Consider the following 18,465-nt stretch of genomic DNA (forward strand, 5'->3'; position numbering starts at 1 on the left):
TAGAGCCCATCCGTTCCAAAGCCTGGGGTTACTGTCTCTCCTGGTGTGTAAGAGAGTAAAGCAGAGAGTATAGTGAAACCACTGAGCTGCAGTGAACGCTGCTGGGATTTCTGTCTGGCTCACAAGCGTTACTTTTTTCACAGCTGCCACTTTCAGATTAATAGCTTAGTTGCCAGTGCTTTTTTCAGCCTCTTTTTGTGAGCATCTTATTCTTTGTTTTCTGGAAAAGTGGCTTCTGTTTGTCTAGCTCAAGTCTCTGATAAATGGGTAGCTTTTGTTATCTTTTGCACTTCAAAATCCCATTTTGCTTTTAGATGAAAGAAGTAACTTTCTGTCGCCTTTATGTCCTTGCTCTGGGTAGTTCTGGGATTCCTCGCTTCCTGAGGCTCCCCCTCCACACCTGTTGCCCAGTCTCCTGGCTGCTGTGCGGGTGGGAGCTCCTGGGGCAGCTGAAGCAAAGGGAAAGGAGCTGTTTTGTCCCAGCTGTGCTGCTCTTGCCCAGACTCGAGAAAGTGGTCGTGAAACTTGGAAAGAATTGCATTAACTTCATTCTGCTTTTCCTAGCACTGTTGAAAAAGCAGGCGTTCTGCAAACCCATTTGAGAGATGGCTTGATCTTATTTCTGGCATTCTCTTCGCAACTGAAGGGGCTTTATGCTTCAAGATGAAGTTTGAATTCAATGGGAAATCGATTCTCTGGCTTGGGAAATAAGGGTTAGCTTACTGAGCTAACAGCACCTGGTAGTGCAGCTTTAACCGTGCAGGCTTTAGGCTTAGTTTGGCAGTCAAGAAAATTTCTTATCAGGCTTCTCTGATTGTTGAGTCTGGCAAAATGAGTCTGAGATGTAAAATTAATTTGTTCTAGGGTCAAGTTATGTCAAAGAGAATTACTTCCTCTTTAAGTGAAAATTTAGCTTTATTTTAAAGGAAAGGGAGAGGAGACTTTTAGGCCTTCCATGATCCATTACAGCTGTGACAAATCTTCTAGATGACTGACTCTGCTCCAGTCCTCTCTGGCCTTTCTTAAGCTAGCAGCACGTGCGGAGCTGGTCGTTCCTTACTGATGTCCTGGTTTCAAGATCCTCCTGTTTTCAAGATCTGTTGAATTTGACAACTTCTAAAATTTCTAATATTGAGGACAATGCTCTCAATAAGTTGTCAAAAGAAAAAAGAGTTAATTGTACTTGTGTTAACAAGGCTGGAATATTAAGGATTGGTGAATATTAGAAGTAAAGTATGTTTAAGTCTTAGTGGGCTTGTCTGAACTGTGGTTATCGTTTTTGTTCAATGCAGTTGGCCAGCCCTGGGAAGGCTGTTCCCAGAGCACATAATGATGCTCAGGTGCCCCATGCAAGTGTGGAAGCCCACGTGTGAGACTGTCAGTACGGCTGGAATACAATCACAATGTATGCTACAGAAATCTGATGTACTGTATTATTGTCTATTTTTCTCTCTTTGCTCTAAAGCAAATTGCAAGTACCTGAGAAATGTCTTTCAGTAGTAAACAAAGTAATGAAACGTCCCAGTGGCAGTTTGATCTGATTTGGCAGGCTAGCACTGCCTAACTTGATTTCTTTGTGAATGTCTGGTTGCGTGGTGGTAGAGAAAGAGATAGGTAATTGCTGGGAGAAAGCCAGTTAGCTGGGGCTTCCCTCTCCTGCCAAGCTGCTGAGGGAAGGAGGGTCCCTGCATGTTTGAGGGCAGGGAATCTGCATGTGATGGATGTTCTCACCCTCTCCTTTCACTTGCGTTTTGTGAGATGAGCTTGCTGTGTCAGAAGACTGAGGTGATGCGGCCGTATCCCCGCTCTCTGCTGCCTGTGATCCCCTGCTCCCTGACAGGGCTCTCTTTGGATGCTCTGCACTGTCCCACTCCAAGCACAGGAGTTTAACTCCTTCACTTTCTGCTCTGTTTAGTTTACAACAAAAGCAAGCTCCGTATGGAATAATCATGCAGCAGGCCCTGGATTCACCATTAGTGACCTGTAAAATTGGCAGTGCTGGAGATTATTGGCGGGAGACAGTTTCCCTAGGCGCTTCCTGCCTTCTCTTGGAGAGCGAGGTTCAATTAGAGCAATGATATGCACAGCGGGGATTTTGCAAATAGTTCGGTACTTCGTGGCAGTCTTGCTGTATAAAAGGCAGAGATAGCTTTGGCCCTTTGGTGACCTTAATGTTCCAGCTGCTACCCTCTTTCTAACCTCTGCTTTTTCCAAGCTCTTGCTTCCCGGAGTAACAGTCTTTCACCTTTTACCTTTTGTTGTAATCATATCCCTCAAATATTTTTACTCTGCCATTTGTGGATTTTGTCCTGAAAAACAAAGTGGAGCTTGGTTGCTTCCTTTTCTTCCACTGGATTTTTTTCTTCTTCCATCTTTTAGATATCTTACGTGCCGTGGACCATCCTTAGACCTCTGTGACCAAATCTCATTTCCTTTTCACACTCTTGTGATGTGCTTCTACTCATAAAAATACTGTTTCTGAAAGTGATTTTCTGCACTCATGTCCTCTGTTTTCAGGAATCTCACAAAATTTTTGTGCTTGTCTCTTCTCTGTCATCGCTTTGTGGTGACAGTTCATTTCCTTAGTCCCCAATGTGATAAATAACATCATCCTTAAAAGGATGATTCCTGTTTTCCTTTATTATTACATTCTACTTGTGTTTGCTGCCCATATCTTCAGCAACTGTAGTGGTATCTTCTCCATTTAATCCTTACTTACTGCATATTCAGGGCATTGTTGGCACACGTGTGCTGGAAGTACCGACCTTCCACTTGTGTGTACAAAGTGCTGTTCAGACTGGTCCTGGAACAGTCTCACAGAAGAGAAACAGGAGGTGGATGTTTATTGCACTCTTCTAGGATGGTAGACTGTGTGGGAGAAGCATCAAAGTGTTTTCTTGCAGTGTGCATTTACATTGAGGGTATGGAGGAAGTAATATCTGTGAAGTTCATAGAATCACAGAAACATTTTGGTTGGAAAAGATCTCTAAGATCACCTGGTCCAACCACCAGCCCACCCCCACCATGCCCACTGACCACGTCCTCAGTGCCACATCCACACGGCTCTGGAACACCTCCAGGGACGGTGACTGCACCACCTCCCTGGGCAGCCTGTTGATGTTGCTTGGTTTTGAATTAGGTTCATGGATAAAACCAAAAGCTATGTTACCTTGAAGTACCAGAGCCACCAGGCTCTCCTTGCTTTTTCAGGTCACTGTGTGCTTGCTTCTGCTGGTCTGTATTTGTGGAGTTTTATAATTTACCTGCTTGGTGGCTGTCAGTGCTTGAAAGGAATGTACTCAGAGGGTGGTCCATGTAATTAATGACTGTGAATCCCCCAAACTGGCTGCCAGAAGTTGTTGTGCCCTTGAAGCTCATATACCTTGCGTGCTATAGTGTGAGAGCCTGAAGATGAAGTTTGATGTTTCCTGGCAAGTTTCCGCAGACAATCCCCTGGGCAATTTGAAGTAAAAAGCAAGAGAGGAAGGATGGATGCAAACTGAAAATAGCATTGCTAGGCCCTAAATTGAGTTGTTAGTGTCTTGCTCTTTAGCAGATGTTGCATTAAAGCATTTGTGTGTAAACTGTGAGATTATGCCCATGGTTGTATGTCCTGCATAGGGTAGAAGCTGCCTTTCTGGTTGGAGCTGGCAGGTGGGAGCTGAACATCCCAGCACTGGGAAGACAAAACCTGAAGGATCTTGACTGAAACTTTGGAAGGTCTGAAGGTAGCTGAGATCCATGATCACTGTCAGCTGCAGGCCCAGCATAAATTTGCTGCTGACCGCTTGAGATCGTCTTGCTGTGTTTTGTCAGTGTCACTCCCCTCCTCAAGAGCTGCTGTAGAAAGTGCAAGGCTGGCTTAGGAGTTTCTCCTTATCAGCCATAACAAGAAAGAGAAACAGACTTGGAAACTGATTGTGGAGAGCTGCTGGCCTCCTCCAGCTCTCTGCAGGGAGCTGCTGACGAGTGAGCATGGGTACCAGCATGGAGCCAGGATTGGACCCGATGGTCCCTGTGGGCCCCTTCCAACTCAGTTTATTTTATGATTCTATCAAAAAAGCATTGTGTAGTTTAGTTTAGCTTCTGCTCAGGGTGAAGAATGCACGCATGGGCACATGCAAGTATCCTCTCTCTGTTCTGAATAGGAAATGTTGGAAGGAGTGTATTGGAGATGAAATTAAGACTGAGAAATAAGCAGAAATTAATGTTTAGGAATTATAACAAGCTGTGTTATCTTAATCCCTCCTGCACTGGTAAAATACAGAAGAGCCTGGGAATTTAATGGGGAAATTCTGGAAGTGCTGGAGGTTCATGTGTTCTCAATGGGCAAAGTGACATTAGCATGAGGAATGTAGACTTAAGGTCCCTTCAGGGGTGAAGGATGAAAGTCTAGAGGATTGATTTCCTATCGTGTGAAGTATTGCTTAGGCTTGAAAGGGTAATTGAAGTTCTACCGACTGCTTTCTACGCTCATGCTAAGCTATTGGTGTAGTTTTTGAAAAGGAGAGAGTTGACACTTTTATGGCTAATGTTTAGAGAAGCATTTCTTCAAGACTGGGTAACATGGGCAACAGATTTTGTCATTTCTTGTTCTCCTTTATTTGGTTCACCTGGTGGTAAATGATGTTTGCATATAAATTTATTCAGAAAAATTTTACCAAATATGCACTCTTGAGATGATAGGGGGCAAGGTAAGTTTAGTTTATGCTTATTTTTATGGCTTCAGTTCTTTTAATTTTCCTTTTACACAGCTCAGCAATATGTAGGTGAAAATGAGTCTTGGGTATATTGGCTTGGCATGGGTAATAGGAGGTTAGTACTGCTTTCTTTGCTTTAATCTTCGCTCTTTCTTCCCCCATCTTATTCGTGTTCTTGTTTTTGGCTGAGTTAAGACAGACCTGCAATTACTTGGTTTCCATTCCTTGTAACCACTACATTTACTCTTTGTTTTCTTGTCTTGCAGAACGAGCCTCTGACTTCAGGTTATCATGGATACCCAGCAAGAGACAATCAAGTAAGAGTCTGATTGCAGTAAATGTGTGCGTGTGTTTCTGTGTACTTGTGGATGTTTTGTCTGACAGCTTCGTGACCATCTTGTTAAGGAGTGGAAATTATTTTGTTCTGTTGTGCAGTGCTTGTGGAGATATAGATGGTGAACTGAATGTGGCCTCCAGCAGTATGTGGCAGCGTCTCTGGTGGGGAGTTAAAAATGATCCACGTTGCTGGTGGCTCAGGAAATCCTTTATTCTGAAAAATTTTCTAGCTTAAAATCCCCGTCCCAAACTCCCACTGTATCTCCTCAGAGTTAATAAATGTAGACGTTTAGTGTTCCCCTGTTTTATTGTGGGAATTCCAGCATCAGGGCAGCAAGATGACAGGGAGTTCAAGAGCCTACTGCGCTAACTTTTTTGGTGGAGCAGGGAGTGCCATGTCACACTGGGTTGTTCTACTTTCTTTGAACTTCTCTCCCCTTCCTTTCATGTCCTGCAGGGCCCCTGCCCCTTGCTCTCATTCTGGATATTCTCACTCTGCAGCAGTAAAAAATTATTCTGTTCAGTGCGTTGCATCTGTAAGCGTGCTCTTGCCTCCTAGCAGAAGACAGAGAAATCCCAGTTGATGAATTTGTGCAAGGGAAGGAGGAGATGCTTTAGAACAAATGAAATTTAATGGATTATAAGATACAACTGTCACGCATTAAATCTCCCTTCTTGGAATGGAGGCACTTTTTTTTCTTTTCAGGTTTCTATGCCGCAAAGCAGAGCACAAACCAGTGTAACAGGAAATTAATATGCACGGAAAATCAATAAAGCAGCATATTTCAGTAATGAACAGATAATAAAAAACTAAAATCAAGTTCTTTAATGCTCTCAGGTACTTCTATATAAAGAAAGCGATTTTCATCATGTCTTGATGAGGCCTGAGTGTACGTAGCAGCAGCTTAAAGGGAGATATTTTTGTAAAGGAGCTGCAGCCTAGTGCAGCATCAGCAATTGAAGAGTTCAGCCTTTGGTGCTTGTAACGCGTGTATGAATTTCAGTGTAGGAGGGAGTTACTCAGAATGCCTGTTGGGATATACTAAGCTGTTAACCAGCACAAATAGATAATATGTGCTGGGATGCTCTGGGAGTTGTGTTCCCACTTATCCAGGCTAAGTAAGGAATGCTGGCGTTGAGAGTCAGAGCCAGTCCTGGCTCCTTAAAGCAGTTCCCATCTGCTTTCAGTTTTTCCATTCTGGTAGCAGTGTCTGCACCGGATTTTGTGTTTTACTGTACCCATTTAGGAGCGGTTTGGGGTCACCTTGGAGTTTTATTTTGGTGTCCTGCTTCATGAGTTTCTTTATTCTCATCCCTTAATAACTCTTCTGATTAAAAAATCCGGAGCTGCTGTTGCTGACTGCTCACTAAAGCAGAGGCAATGGGCACAGGAGGCCTTACAGCAACCAGGGTTGAAGTGAGGGCTGTGGACTGCACGGCCCCACGGAGCGCTGTGTGGGTGAGCACAGGGAGGGATGTGCGTGCTGTGTGTCCTTCAGATGGCATGTACCTTCAGGGAGGTGTTGCAGTGGACAAACAGGGTCAGTTTCACTTGAGCGTTTTCATTTCTGCAAACGTTTGTTAAAAATAAATATCTACATTTATCTGTTCTAGGTAATATCTTGATCTGTGGTAAACATTTTTCCTTCCTTCATGGCCCTGAAACAGATTAGATTCAGGTCTGGTTTTTGCTAATGAGGTTCCAAGGCTTTTAGCTAATCTGATTGGGAGCCTCTAAGACGATAGCAGCAGAAGGAAGGTCTCTCTTGCCACAGGCTGAGGCTGATATGGGAGAGGCAGCGCTGCCTGATGCATCGCTTGCTTTTCTGCACTCGGGAGGGAGGAAGGAAGTGGTGTGAGATTGTGTGCATCCTGATCCTGTAACAAAGTCATTATGAGATGTAGGAACAATTGTGTCAGATTTCTCCCTATCATCAGTTCAGGAACTGGATTTGAGCTGGAAAGTGTAAGTCTGCAACTTGCTCTTTGCCGATGCACTTATTTGTAAATACAGGTACTGTACTTTATTACTGCACTTATTTATCATAAATACTGCACTGTGCATTTTACCACAATGTTTTCCTTAGCACAGTCAGCAGAGCTGAGGTTTATTTTCAGGGCACTTCGTTGTGTGACCACAGTAATCCTGCTGGAAGTTCTCTAGATATAACTTACCCTTTCTTTCACCTTACATAGCGTCCTCTTCTCTTACTTCATTTGTATGTCCTTTTCCTTCCTTTCAGCTCTCGGTTCCACTAATTGCTGGCTGCAGACCTTTCACTATGCTGTTTTTACACCCTCTAGTGGTTAAGTCGTACCCAGATGTTCCAGATTATTACAGTTTTTCTTCCCGCCAGTGGAAATCAGTGATTGGTTTGAGTCTTTGCTCTGGCCATTTGGGAATGCTTAGGTCTACAGTACGAAGTTTATCTTGTATCCTTTCCCAAATATTTAAGCGTTCTGTCATCATCCCACATGGGCAAGCAGCACTGAGGCAAAGCAGACGGGTTCATGCTGAGGCTGGATTTCTCTTAATTCAGGTGTTGCATGATTGCTGTAAGACAATCCTTAGCATGGCCGCCCTGTTTCTTGCCTGTCCTGCCAGAATACTTTTTTGTGATAACAGGGCTTGAGGAGCATGAGTGCTAAATCTGTACCATAAAACTTTTCATAAAATGAGAAGGCTTTCTGTTGCTGTAAGCGTTGCACTGCTGGGGCTGTTAAAGCTGTGTAAGGAGCTGAAAAGCTCTCTAGGACTGTCTTCCAGAGTTCAGGGTTTGTTCTCTGGATGTCTAACGCATACACAGGCGTGGCAGGATGCCCCTGCTTTTCTGTGTGCTAGGCTGATGGCAAGTACGAAGCGTTCTGTAAAGGGAGAATATGGAAAGCATTAGCATAATGCTGTTAACCGAGATGAAAACCAAGTCTTTTGGTGAAGAGAGCTTATTCTCTGGGGACTGTTCAGTTCTGTATCCCTCTGTTGGGCCTGCCAGCAAAATGGTGTTTCTTTTTTTTGTAACATGAGTGCCTGCCTGAAGTGCAGTGAAGCAAGACTTCTTTGCTTCATTTACCAAGCTGTGACAAACAGCTCTGAGATACTATGAGTTTGTCTCAACATGGAAAATGACCAGAGCAGCTACACTGATATAACTTTTACATACAGACAAACTCATCAAGAATGCTCTGCCTCTGGAAAGCTGTTCCGTACTAAGTATGCCAGCTTGTTTTATATATAACCAGGGCCTATGTCTTATTGCTTTAGTGCTTTTCATGTGTATTGGACGTGGTATCCAAAATTTGAGTTACTGCTGAACACTGGTACTTCTGTGGCAGCACTTGGCAGCTGTGCAGAGTAAATATGTTCTCCAGTAGGAAGCAAAATGAGCGAGAACACCTTGTTCAGCTCCCATTGAAGGGAAGAGGGGAGGAGAGAGTTTATGCAAGCAGGAGGTAATTGCACATGCCCAGAACTGGGTCAGGATGTTAGAGCTGTTACACCTTCTCTGTTATGGGAAGCCATCACAACAGGTTAGGATGTTGCTTTGAAGGCTCTTTTTAAAAGCTTGTACTTCCGTGAGTGCCATTCTGAAATTAAACCGGGCCGCTGGCTTGGTACTAATGTGGGGGAAACATCATTACCTGTCACAAGGGACACTTCCTTCAGCAGCATAATTTTGGAGGCTGATTTACCTTCTGAGTGCTTGCCAGGCCTGACCTGTTGTTCCCGTGTATGTAGATGAGCCTGTAACCTCGAGTAGCCCGCGTGCCCATGGCAACTACTAGGAACAGCTTTATCACCATTCCTTCCACTGGAGTTCAAGCTTAAGGTGAAATGCTGTTAAATCCTCTCCAATTGTCAGCCTGTTCCCCTGGGTTGCTGCTTGCTTGCTGCGTTGCTGTAGTCTGATGGAGAATTGCAGGCACCAGCAGGCTGCCTGGCTCCCTCTCCGTGGCCAAAAGCAGGTCTGGGCAAAAAGCACAGCAGTGAGAACAGGAAGCCTTCCCTCTCACTTTTCTTCTGTTTATTTTCATTGTGTGGCCCCCTCTTAGTGTGGGGAGCTCAGCAAGGAAGCCCTTCATCCTGAGATGTGAGGGATGTATGAGCTCCCACAGCAATGTGGGGCCTTCTTCTGGAGGCACTGCTGCTCCCCTCCCTTGGTGCTCTCTGCCTCAAGCAGCACGACTCTTGGCACAGAGCTCACAGGGAATCCTCTGGCCTCTTGTCTGAGTGCTCTGGGCTTCCTTTATTGTCTTCCTCCTCTCTCCATCATGTGGATGAGGTGTGAATTTGGGAATATCAAAACTTGCTTAGCAGTTCGGTGGTTCAGCGTGGACCTTCTGCCCCTGGGTTGGGGTAATCCCAAGCATAGATATGGGATGGGCAGAGAATGGCTTGAGAGCAGTCCTGAGGTGAGATTTGGAAGTCGGTTGGTGAAAGACTCAACATGAGCTGGCAGTGTGTGCTTGCAGCCCAGAAGGCCAACTGTATTGTGGGTTGCATCAAGACAAGTATGGCTAGCAGGTTGAGGGCAGTTCTCCTGCACCTCTGCACTGCTCATGTGGGACCCTACCTGGAGTACTGTGTCCAGTTCTGGAGCCCCCAACACAAGAAGGACATGGAGTTGTTGGAGCAGGTCCAGAGGAGGGCCATGAAGATGATCAGAGGGCTGGAGCACCTCCCTTATGAGGACAGGCTGAGAGAGCTGGGGCTCTTTGGCCTGGAGAAGAGAAGGCTCTGAGGGGAACTTGTACCAGCCTCCCAGGACCTGAAGGGGGCCTACAGGAAAGCTGGGGAGGGACTTTTTATAAGGATGTGTAGTGACAGGATGATGGTGAATGTCTTTAAGCTGGAAGAGGGCAGATTTAGACTAGATATTAGTAAGAAATTCTTTACTGTGAGAGTGGTGAGACATTGGGAACAGGTTGCCCAGCGAGGTTGTGGATGCCCCCTCCCTGGAAGCATTCAGGGCCAGGCTGGATGGGTTTTGAGCAACCTGGTCTAGAGGAAGGTGTCCCTGGCTATAGCAGGGGGTTGGAACTAGGTCATCTTAAGGGTACCTTACAACCCAAACCATTCTGTGATTAGAGTATCAACAGAAATCTCTTTGTTTACGTTATTAACTGACTGAGATGCTCTCATCTCAGAATACAGCAGAAACAAGAACAAGCAAAATAAATAAATAAAGATGAATACTATGCCTGGGGGAAAATGGTTTGCCACTTGTTGGTCTTTATTTGTTCGATGGTAGCACTAATCATGGTCTTTCCAGGTAAAAAGACGTCATGTCTGAAGAGCTTAAATCTTTAAGTAGTGTTCCTGAAAACCAGTTTGTTTTTTAATTTGTTTTCCTACTATTTGTATCTGATATGGAAATACACCCCCTAGTGAATATGCTAACTTCCTATGCGAGTGGTAGGATTGCAGCAGCAGAAGTGTTATGTTATTAAGGAGCTAAAAAGGAGGGTTGGTGTTTGTGGGTTTTAGGTTTGTTTGCCACTTAACTTTACACTTTTGGTTTGAGTGAAATATATTTAATGCAAGTCCTTAAACAGAATGACAGAGGGGAGGGATAAAAGCTGTAAATAAAATTTAAAAACCTTTTGAGTGAAGAGCCAGGACAAGGATCAGGAAATCCTCTGTATAAAATGAAGGCGGCCTGTCTTAGCGATCTTGGTGCTCTGGGGGAGTACTTCTTTACTTGAAAGCAAACAACCCAAAGCTTGGGACAGAACCAGTTTAACAAGGGAAAGCTGTTCTAAACTTCTTTCTTATCTGAGATTGGGTGAATTATGGATAAGACTGCCAGATCTTCTGCTTCCTGGCTCCCACAGACTCTCTTCAGGCAAGTAGTGCAATGTCTCCATTATGTACTAGCCAGGATGGATGGGATGTTCTTTTATTCACCTAATTGCTGTGTCCCATAAAAAGTAAAGAGCTTCATTTAGGGAAAGCAGGCTGAGCAACAACATCTAACATATTCAAGAGATTGGGAAATATCCTGTGTGTGCAACTGCTTCACAGATGTCCAGTGGTGTGTAGTGGGTTAACTGGGGGAATTACTGTATAGTGCCTTAGCAGTAAAAGGTGTGGGGATAGTTTTAAGGTGGTATGAAAGGCAGTTACTGCTGAAGGCAGAAGTGAAGGACTTCCTCAGACATCCTTGAAGAAAGTGCCTCCAGTTCTGTAATTCTCATTATCTACAAGGGAAAGCATTGCTGACAGCAGAAAGAGTTAAGTGTAATTTGTTAAACTGTGAAGGAAAGAAAAGAGTGGTTGAAGTTGAAGGGAGGAGTTGGTTAGAGACTGAAGTACAGGCAAATGCAGTCATGAATGAGTTGGAATAGGAAGGATGAGCTCCACCAAGAGCCCTCTAGTAATCCTTCTCCTCAAATTCAGAACTGTCTTGGGAAGAATCTGTCTTGGTTGGTCACTTGAAATAATAAGTGGTTCCTTTTTTCTCAAGCCCTGGATGTATTCCTAGGAAACTGCAGGAAAGATACAGAAATGGAGATTAGTAAAGTTGTAGCATGTTTGCTGCCAAATACTGAGCTTGTTATGAAACTGCTTTCTGAAATTATGCTCTGACCTGCATCATGATGGCCATTTGCCCATCAGCCTCTCCTTTCTTTTTAACTCATCTCCTACTCATCCAAAGGTTTAAACAGTATGTGAGCAAGCATATTGTCTTGTAGCTTACACAAGTGCTGCAAATGGATCACTCTGACCATATTTATTTCTCTTTTCCATGATGTCTGCTGTCCTCTTAACTCTTCTGAATGCAAGGTAGGGGTTCCTTTCCTTGCAAAACTTAAGTACCTTTCGCAAACACCTTCAGCAAGCTCTATGTCAGCGTGCCTCACTGTTACTCGATAACAACAGCAAACAAATGATGAAGTTGTATGAGAGAGAGAATAAGAAGTGCATCTAATTCAAATACATGGGAAGACTTCCTGACAATAAGATTCTTTAGTCCTATGAGCAGTTTCTCAAGGGAAGTAATGATTACCTTGCTGATGAATAGTCAGGCCAAAGCTCTGGAGCTGCAAGGCGTTGGCAGGAAATAGGCTGGATGATGTAATGAAAATTCCTTTCATGTTTGAGTTCTCTGATTCAAGCAATTTCTCATCTCTGCTTGGGGTCAAAGAGAGGAGATGTGAGTCATCGTTCTTGGGTGAGGACCAGGAGACCACTTTATGTTGTTCTGTGATGTACTTCTTGACCGTTGGGGTGTTACCCAGTGCCTGCAAGAGTCTTGGAGTCTCCCAGCCCCCCAGTTAGTTGGGTGAGTGGGACAGTGTTTTGTTTAGATTTCCTCCCTCTGACCAGTTACAGGATCACGTCACGTGTGTTAGATGAGGTCTGTAAAACGATCAGTTGAAGTCCTGCTTGCTAAGGCCAAATGGTGTAGAGAAAACAGCTTGTTGATGGATATTGCATCGTACTGAAGAACATAAACATCACTGTTCTGGATTGGACAGAAGGTTTCTGCGTTCCAGTGTTCTGTCTTTGACAGTATCTAATGGCAAGTACTTAAAGCATAGGGAGCAGCGCCAAGATTCAGCAATACTTCCCCTCCTATATCCTCTTTAAGCTGTCCGTTGGCTCTGGGATTTCCTGGCCATAGATATTTTCTGAGGTCACCTGCAATAGACAGACTGAATAAAGCAAAATCGAAATGGTTTCTGAGGCTGCCTGAGTCTTTGGCATCTACAGCATCCTGCGGCAATGAGTCCTGCACTTTAGGTGTGTTTTAGGAGGAAGAGAAAGATGTCCTGTGCACATCTAATTTAAAACCGTTTTGGAAGCCGTTGGGTGAAGGAATGGGACAACCCGCGTGGGTTCAGGGCCCTCAGTTTCTGAGTGTATCCACAGCTGAACCACTGCATGTAGAACTGTAGAATATCCGGAGTTGGAAGAGACCACAGGAATTGCAGAGTCAGACTCCTGGCCACACGCAGCACCACCCAAAATTCAAACCTCGTGTCTGAGAGCGTTGTCTCAACATTCCTTGGACTCCATTGCTCAGGGCTGTGCCCACAGTGCAGGGCGTTCTATTCCACGCCCACCACCCTCTGGTGCAGACCCTGTCCCTGACCCCCAGCTGCCCTCCCCTGACAGCTCCATGCCGTTCCCTCGGGCCCTGTTGCTGTCACACAGAGCAGAGCTCAGCGCTGCCCCTCCGCTCCCTGTGAGGAGCTGCAGCCGCCATCGGGCCTCCCCTCAGCTCTTCCGCTCTGGGCTGAGCCGACGAGGGGAGCTCGGCTTGCTCCGGGCCGCGGCGGGACCGAGCGCTGCCAGAAGGGGGCACCCAGCGCCCGGGCTGCGCCGCTCCGCCCGCTCGGTTTGCGGAGCGTGGCTGCGGGGCTGCGCGGGGAGCGCCGAGATGGGCCCGGCCCTCAGGTTGGCCCAGCGGTTCGGTTCGTCGGGAGGGCTCTCCTCTTCCGTGCCGCTTCGGCACGGTTTCGTTGCGTGTGAGTTAAATATAAATATTAGTCCTCCTTCCTTTGTATTTCTTTATTTTTAAAGGGAGGGTAGAGACCCCAAGAAATACAACCGGTCAGTTTCCCAGATGTTGACAGAGATCGGATGCTGACAGAGATCAGATGCTTCACTAAAGGAAATTAAGGCAACAGCAGATGTACATTGCTGATTTTTAAGGACCAATCATGTCAGATCAATTTAATTTCTCCCTTTGACGTGGCAGCAGGCCTGGCAGATGGAGAAAGCCACTGGCTTTGGATGGAGCATGGCCTGACCTTTACATACACTGGGCAAATGGAAGGTGAAATTAAGAAGCGGCTGAGCACTCCTTGGAAAGCCATGTCCAGAGTCATTATGTCGTGCTTTTCTCTGCGTGTGTTATCTGGAGTCGTAGTGTGGTCTGTCGTGGCTGCTGTGCTCTTCTGTGCTTTTCATCAAACGTTAGGGTAATTCAGTGACTGAATTTATGTATATAAATATATATATACGTGTCCGTGGAGATCTGGCAGCATTTAGAAAGCAGGAATAGGTGTCAAAACGATCGTGATAAATTGAAGAAATGGTCTGAAATCCAACAGTGTGAAATTCAATAAAACCAAGCTGTATTAACAAAGGGAACTGAATACACAATGTAAAATGGAGAGTAGCTGGCTAAGCAGTAATATCGAAGGAAACATCTTGGGTAACAGAAGATAACAAACTGAATACGTGGTGCAGGTTTTTTTTTGTGGTTTTAAGAACCTGGAACGCCTTTCCAGCTATGTCAAGTAACTACAGAAGGTAATTATTCTTCAGAGCTCAGCACAGTGAGTTGAGCCCTAGTTTTAGGAAAGATACAGACGGAACTTGGAAAACATCCAGGGAAGATCAAGAAAAGGAGGCTTAGATAGCGTGATGTATGAGGAAAATATTGAGGTTGTTCCTTCTTTAAAAGCAGGGGGAAAAAAAAGAAAAAAGATCAGAGTGTGGAGGATGGGGTTTCATTATTTACTGTGCTGATTGAAGGCAGCTTAATTTGCACCACGGTCTGAACTGAGTATTACGGGGTGAAACGTTCTGTTTTCACTCAGTGAAGCACCGAAGCAGGGCAGTTTTAGGGGACCAGAGTTCCTGTTTCTTGGAGTCTGTAATAACAAGTTAGGCAGTTTCTGATGGATGCTTGTCTAAACATGCTTAGCGCTGCCTCTGAGTGTGGAGGACCTCTCGTCTCCCTTGCCCTGCGTTAGCAGTATTCTGTGACTGTCAAAAAACAGTTGTTACCAGATGCATAATTCTAAAGCCATATGACTACTGTTGTTTTGGACCTTTCTCTGTTTTGGGGGTGTCTACATTTTAAGATAAGGAGGCTTCTCTGCTGTATGATGTTACAAGTGGCAAGTCCTTTCTTTGTGACAACTGTCTCATAGCTCTGTTTCTTCCTCAGCTTGCTTATTACTCAAAAAGAGAGCGGGATGTTCAGCATCTCTGAGTCAGTCCTTCTCTCTGCCTCAGTGTAATAGCATGTGTCGTGTATGATCCTCGGAGCTGCTTGCTGTCTTCATTTCCCTTTAAGCTCTCTGGCCAGATCTCCTTCTCCGGTGCTTAGAGATTTCCTGTTTTTTTACACAAACACCTTCTTGCTACCCTACCTGCGACTCCCGCTGCACCAAAAAAGGACGGAGACAATTGGGCAGGACAGCCTCCCTGCTGTCCGGACGTGCTGTAGGAGGGCAGCCGTGTGTTAACTGCTTCACTGCCTGGCTCGTGCCAGCTGCTTCAGCAGGACCCTGAGCCAATGAATGGGATCACTTGCTCCTCTGCTGACTTCTTCGGCACGGTGAGTGAGCAGCTCTGCACTTGCTGCTGAAGGATGCTGCGTGCAAGCAGGCTCCCTCAGTGAGCTAAGCAGATGCTCCCCAGAATAGCTGATGGAGAGAAGATGGTTTCATTCTTTTCAATATTAAGGGAGAGGTGTTTCCAGCAGTAGCATAACGTTACTTGGAGCAGGCATCTGCCAGATGGTTTCAGCTCCCCCGAGGCTTTGGGATGTGAAAGGGAAAGGTCCAGGAACACACTTCTGATTCATTCCATTAGTAGATTAATCGGCACTGTCCTGGCTTAATAAGTCTCTTAGATTTCCCAGTGGAAATGGCACATGTAATTCTGCCCAGGTCACGCTCTGCACACCTGTGTTGAAGCTTGCGCTGCAAGAAGCTGTGCTGCTGCCGGCGACATCTGCACAACAGGGCCTTGTGGGGAGGGCAGGCGTTTTGGTAGGGGTAAGGGAAAGGTGGGAGAAAAGGTTTCTGATGAGTACTGTTAGGTAATGCTAGTGGGAGAGAGATGGCTTGTGAGAACATGCTTGAATTCTTCTGCCATTTTGGTGGGAGATGTATTTAAAAATCTTGTGGTGCTCATTTGATGTTATGAAGCCATCTTTTTTTTTTTTTTTTAACGATTTTGTACTAATTGCTGGCTTAGTTGCATTTTCCAGGTGCTCTTCCTGCTAAAGGTCAGGGGCTGCTGTCTCCAGAGGCTGTAGGTAAAATGAAGGGACCTATGTGACGGATTTTAGCTGAAAACCTGAGCATATGATGCACTGCTGTTTACTCGGGGGCAGGGGGCTCCCCCCTGACCTGTCTCTTTCCCGCCTCTCTTTCTGCAGGCCAGCCAATTGCTGGGGAGTGGATTTAGTTGCTGCTGCCGCCCACACAAGAGAAGGTTTGTAGCTCTTGGCAGTTTTAGCAGGAATCCGTGTTTTTAACACTTCTGGTGCCGGCAGATCGCGATGAGCTGCTCTGTGGTGGCACAGCATCATTGGGCTGTGCTTGCTTGCTATGCCTAATAAAGGGTTCCTGGGAGGACTGTTTCTGATGAGACCCATTATATTCCTTCACGGTTAGGTTTTAATGAGGAGAAACTTGAGTTACTGCCAGCAAACGCATTCTATCATTTTCTGGTCCATCATTCCCCTGATACACCTGGAGAGCACGGGCTGCCCTTTCTTACAGGTCAACAGCAGAGCAGTGGCTAGCGTTGGCAATGGTTTGACCATCGTCTCCATTTCTGGGGCACCTGTCACCGTGGCTCCTCGCCACTGTTTCCCTGAGTTAAAACAGCGCTCCTCAATTTCAAGGGCTTGGAGAACATGTTGTTTTCCAACCATTTATGGCAGCTAGTTCCAATCCTCTGCGGGGTCTGCAGGAAGACTGACAAGGGCCAAAGGAGTAAATGTCATAAGCTCGGGAGCTTTCTGCTGAAAGCTGAGCTAGAGGTATTTTACATCCCGCAGTATATGTAGCCGGATTTAGGCTCTTTGGTATTTCCAGTAGAATGGCATTTCAGAACTGGGAGCTGAACTCTGACAGCAGCGTTGTCCCCAGTTGCTGCCAACTTCACCCCACAGACAGAGATCTGCTGTGTTTCTTGAGCAGCTGTTGCTGTGGAGCAGAGCAAGTGAAGAGTGCTGGTCTCTGAAATAATTTGAAATATACTGACACAATAGACAGATAGAGCCAACCCTCTGAATTTCAGTCAAGAATTAATCTAATCACTGTGTAATATGTTCTTACTGGTCTATCCTACCTAAAGGGCAAACTTAACTATGTTAGGCACAATTTGGAGCATTTGATTTCCTTCAGACTTGGAATTAGGATACAGCTGACTATCCATGTGCATATTTCGAGGTTTCTGGGCGTCTCTAATCCAGTTTGTAGTGACATTAGCATTAGATAACCATAGCAAGGCCTTTATCTGAGAGGAAACATGCATTCTTCAGGTCACACAAGGATGAAAAAAGATTCTTCTGGTCACTGTTGCTCTCTGGGAATTCGGGAGCAGGGAAGAATTTCATCTTTTGTTTCTGCTGGCTGCTTTGATGGCAAAGTGTGTAGCTTCTGTGGACGATACTGTAGTTGTCAGAGGGTGTGTCTACAGTTCAAAACTTAACTTTGGAGTAAGGTGAGAATCTCTTTCATAGGGACTGTAATTCCATGCGTTGGCTGGCCATTGTCACTTCACACCATTCATCTCAGCTGAATGTGAGGCAGCTGCTACTCTTGCAGAGGGAATAGCAAGGAAGTTGCAATCAATCTGTAATGGAAGAATCTAATTTTGTCAGGGTTTCATCAGGCAAGGCAGCAGAGTGGAATTTACAGTACTGTAATTTATTTTGCCATGTTGGGGTGGGGAAAAAAGGAGAGGTGGAACAACTTTAATACGGGTTCAGGTGGAAGTGTTTGAGTGTCCCACTGTGTTTGTTCCCTACGGTTTGCAGTGATGCTGAAGACCAGATCTGTAGTCAGTCTGCTCATACAAGAGTCAAAGGCCTCCTCATACAAGTATGTTGGTTGACGTGTGCCAAAAAACATGGGAATTTGCTGGAACATAAGTTCCAGGGGTTTTAAAGTGTGTGTAAGATCTGTAGGATTGCATATCTTAAGAGATACAGGTAGATGCCTATCAAAATGTCTTCAAGTCCCATATTAAATACATATACTAAAAACACTTTGACCAACAGACGACGTTTTGCAGGTAGAGCAGGAAACAAGCAGCTTAGCTGGTCTTTACACATATGCACAGATTTCTCAATCTTCTTGTGCTCCTAATGCAGCGGAGAGCCGGTCGGTTGGAGGGAGCTGCTGGCTGCAGCCATTAGACTAATCCAGCTTGACAGTGGTGGTGAAGGTATGGTTAAGGGCAGCTCTGCTCAGAATGACATCACAGGCAGAATAGCTTTTCTGACAACTGACCTTTGCTGATCATTGTGAATTGAAGTTTGAGATATTGTCTTCTATAACTAAATTTTTCCAGTAGCGTTTCTGTCCTCCAGAAATCTTCCTGTATGTTTTGTGTCTATTTATGCCTCTTGCCTCATGCTTTATTAATGCCTTTTACATTTGAACAGTCTGCCGTTCCTTTATGTGGTTTGACAACTGCCAATACCCCCGTTGAAATATTTTGCTTTTA

General features: G+C 45.2%; 1 protein-coding gene across 10 annotated transcripts in view; it reads left to right on the plus strand.

Annotated features, from left to right (window-relative positions):
• RBFOX2 (RNA binding fox-1 homolog 2) overlaps positions 1–18,465 on the plus strand; it is a 157,918-nt gene that overhangs the window by 27,918 nt on the left and 111,535 nt on the right. For all 10 annotated transcript variants that reach the window (XR_006182036.1, XR_006182033.1, XR_006182035.1 and 7 more), the window contains exon 2: positions 4,967–5,017. Coding sequence is in view for 5 of the 10 variants with exons in the window: in XM_042889484.1 (XP_042745418.1) it covers positions 4,967–5,017 (51 nt within the window). In the remaining 5 variants the exon portion in view is untranslated. The remainder of the gene's footprint in view (positions 1–4,966; positions 5,018–18,465) is intronic.

The sequence above is a fragment of the Lagopus leucura genome, unplaced genomic scaffold (assembly GCF_019238085.1).
Source record: "Lagopus leucura isolate 7727_CA_CO unplaced genomic scaffold, USGS_WTPT01 Super-Scaffold_100159, whole genome shotgun sequence".
NCBI lineage: Eukaryota > Metazoa > Chordata > Aves > Galliformes > Phasianidae > Lagopus > Lagopus leucura.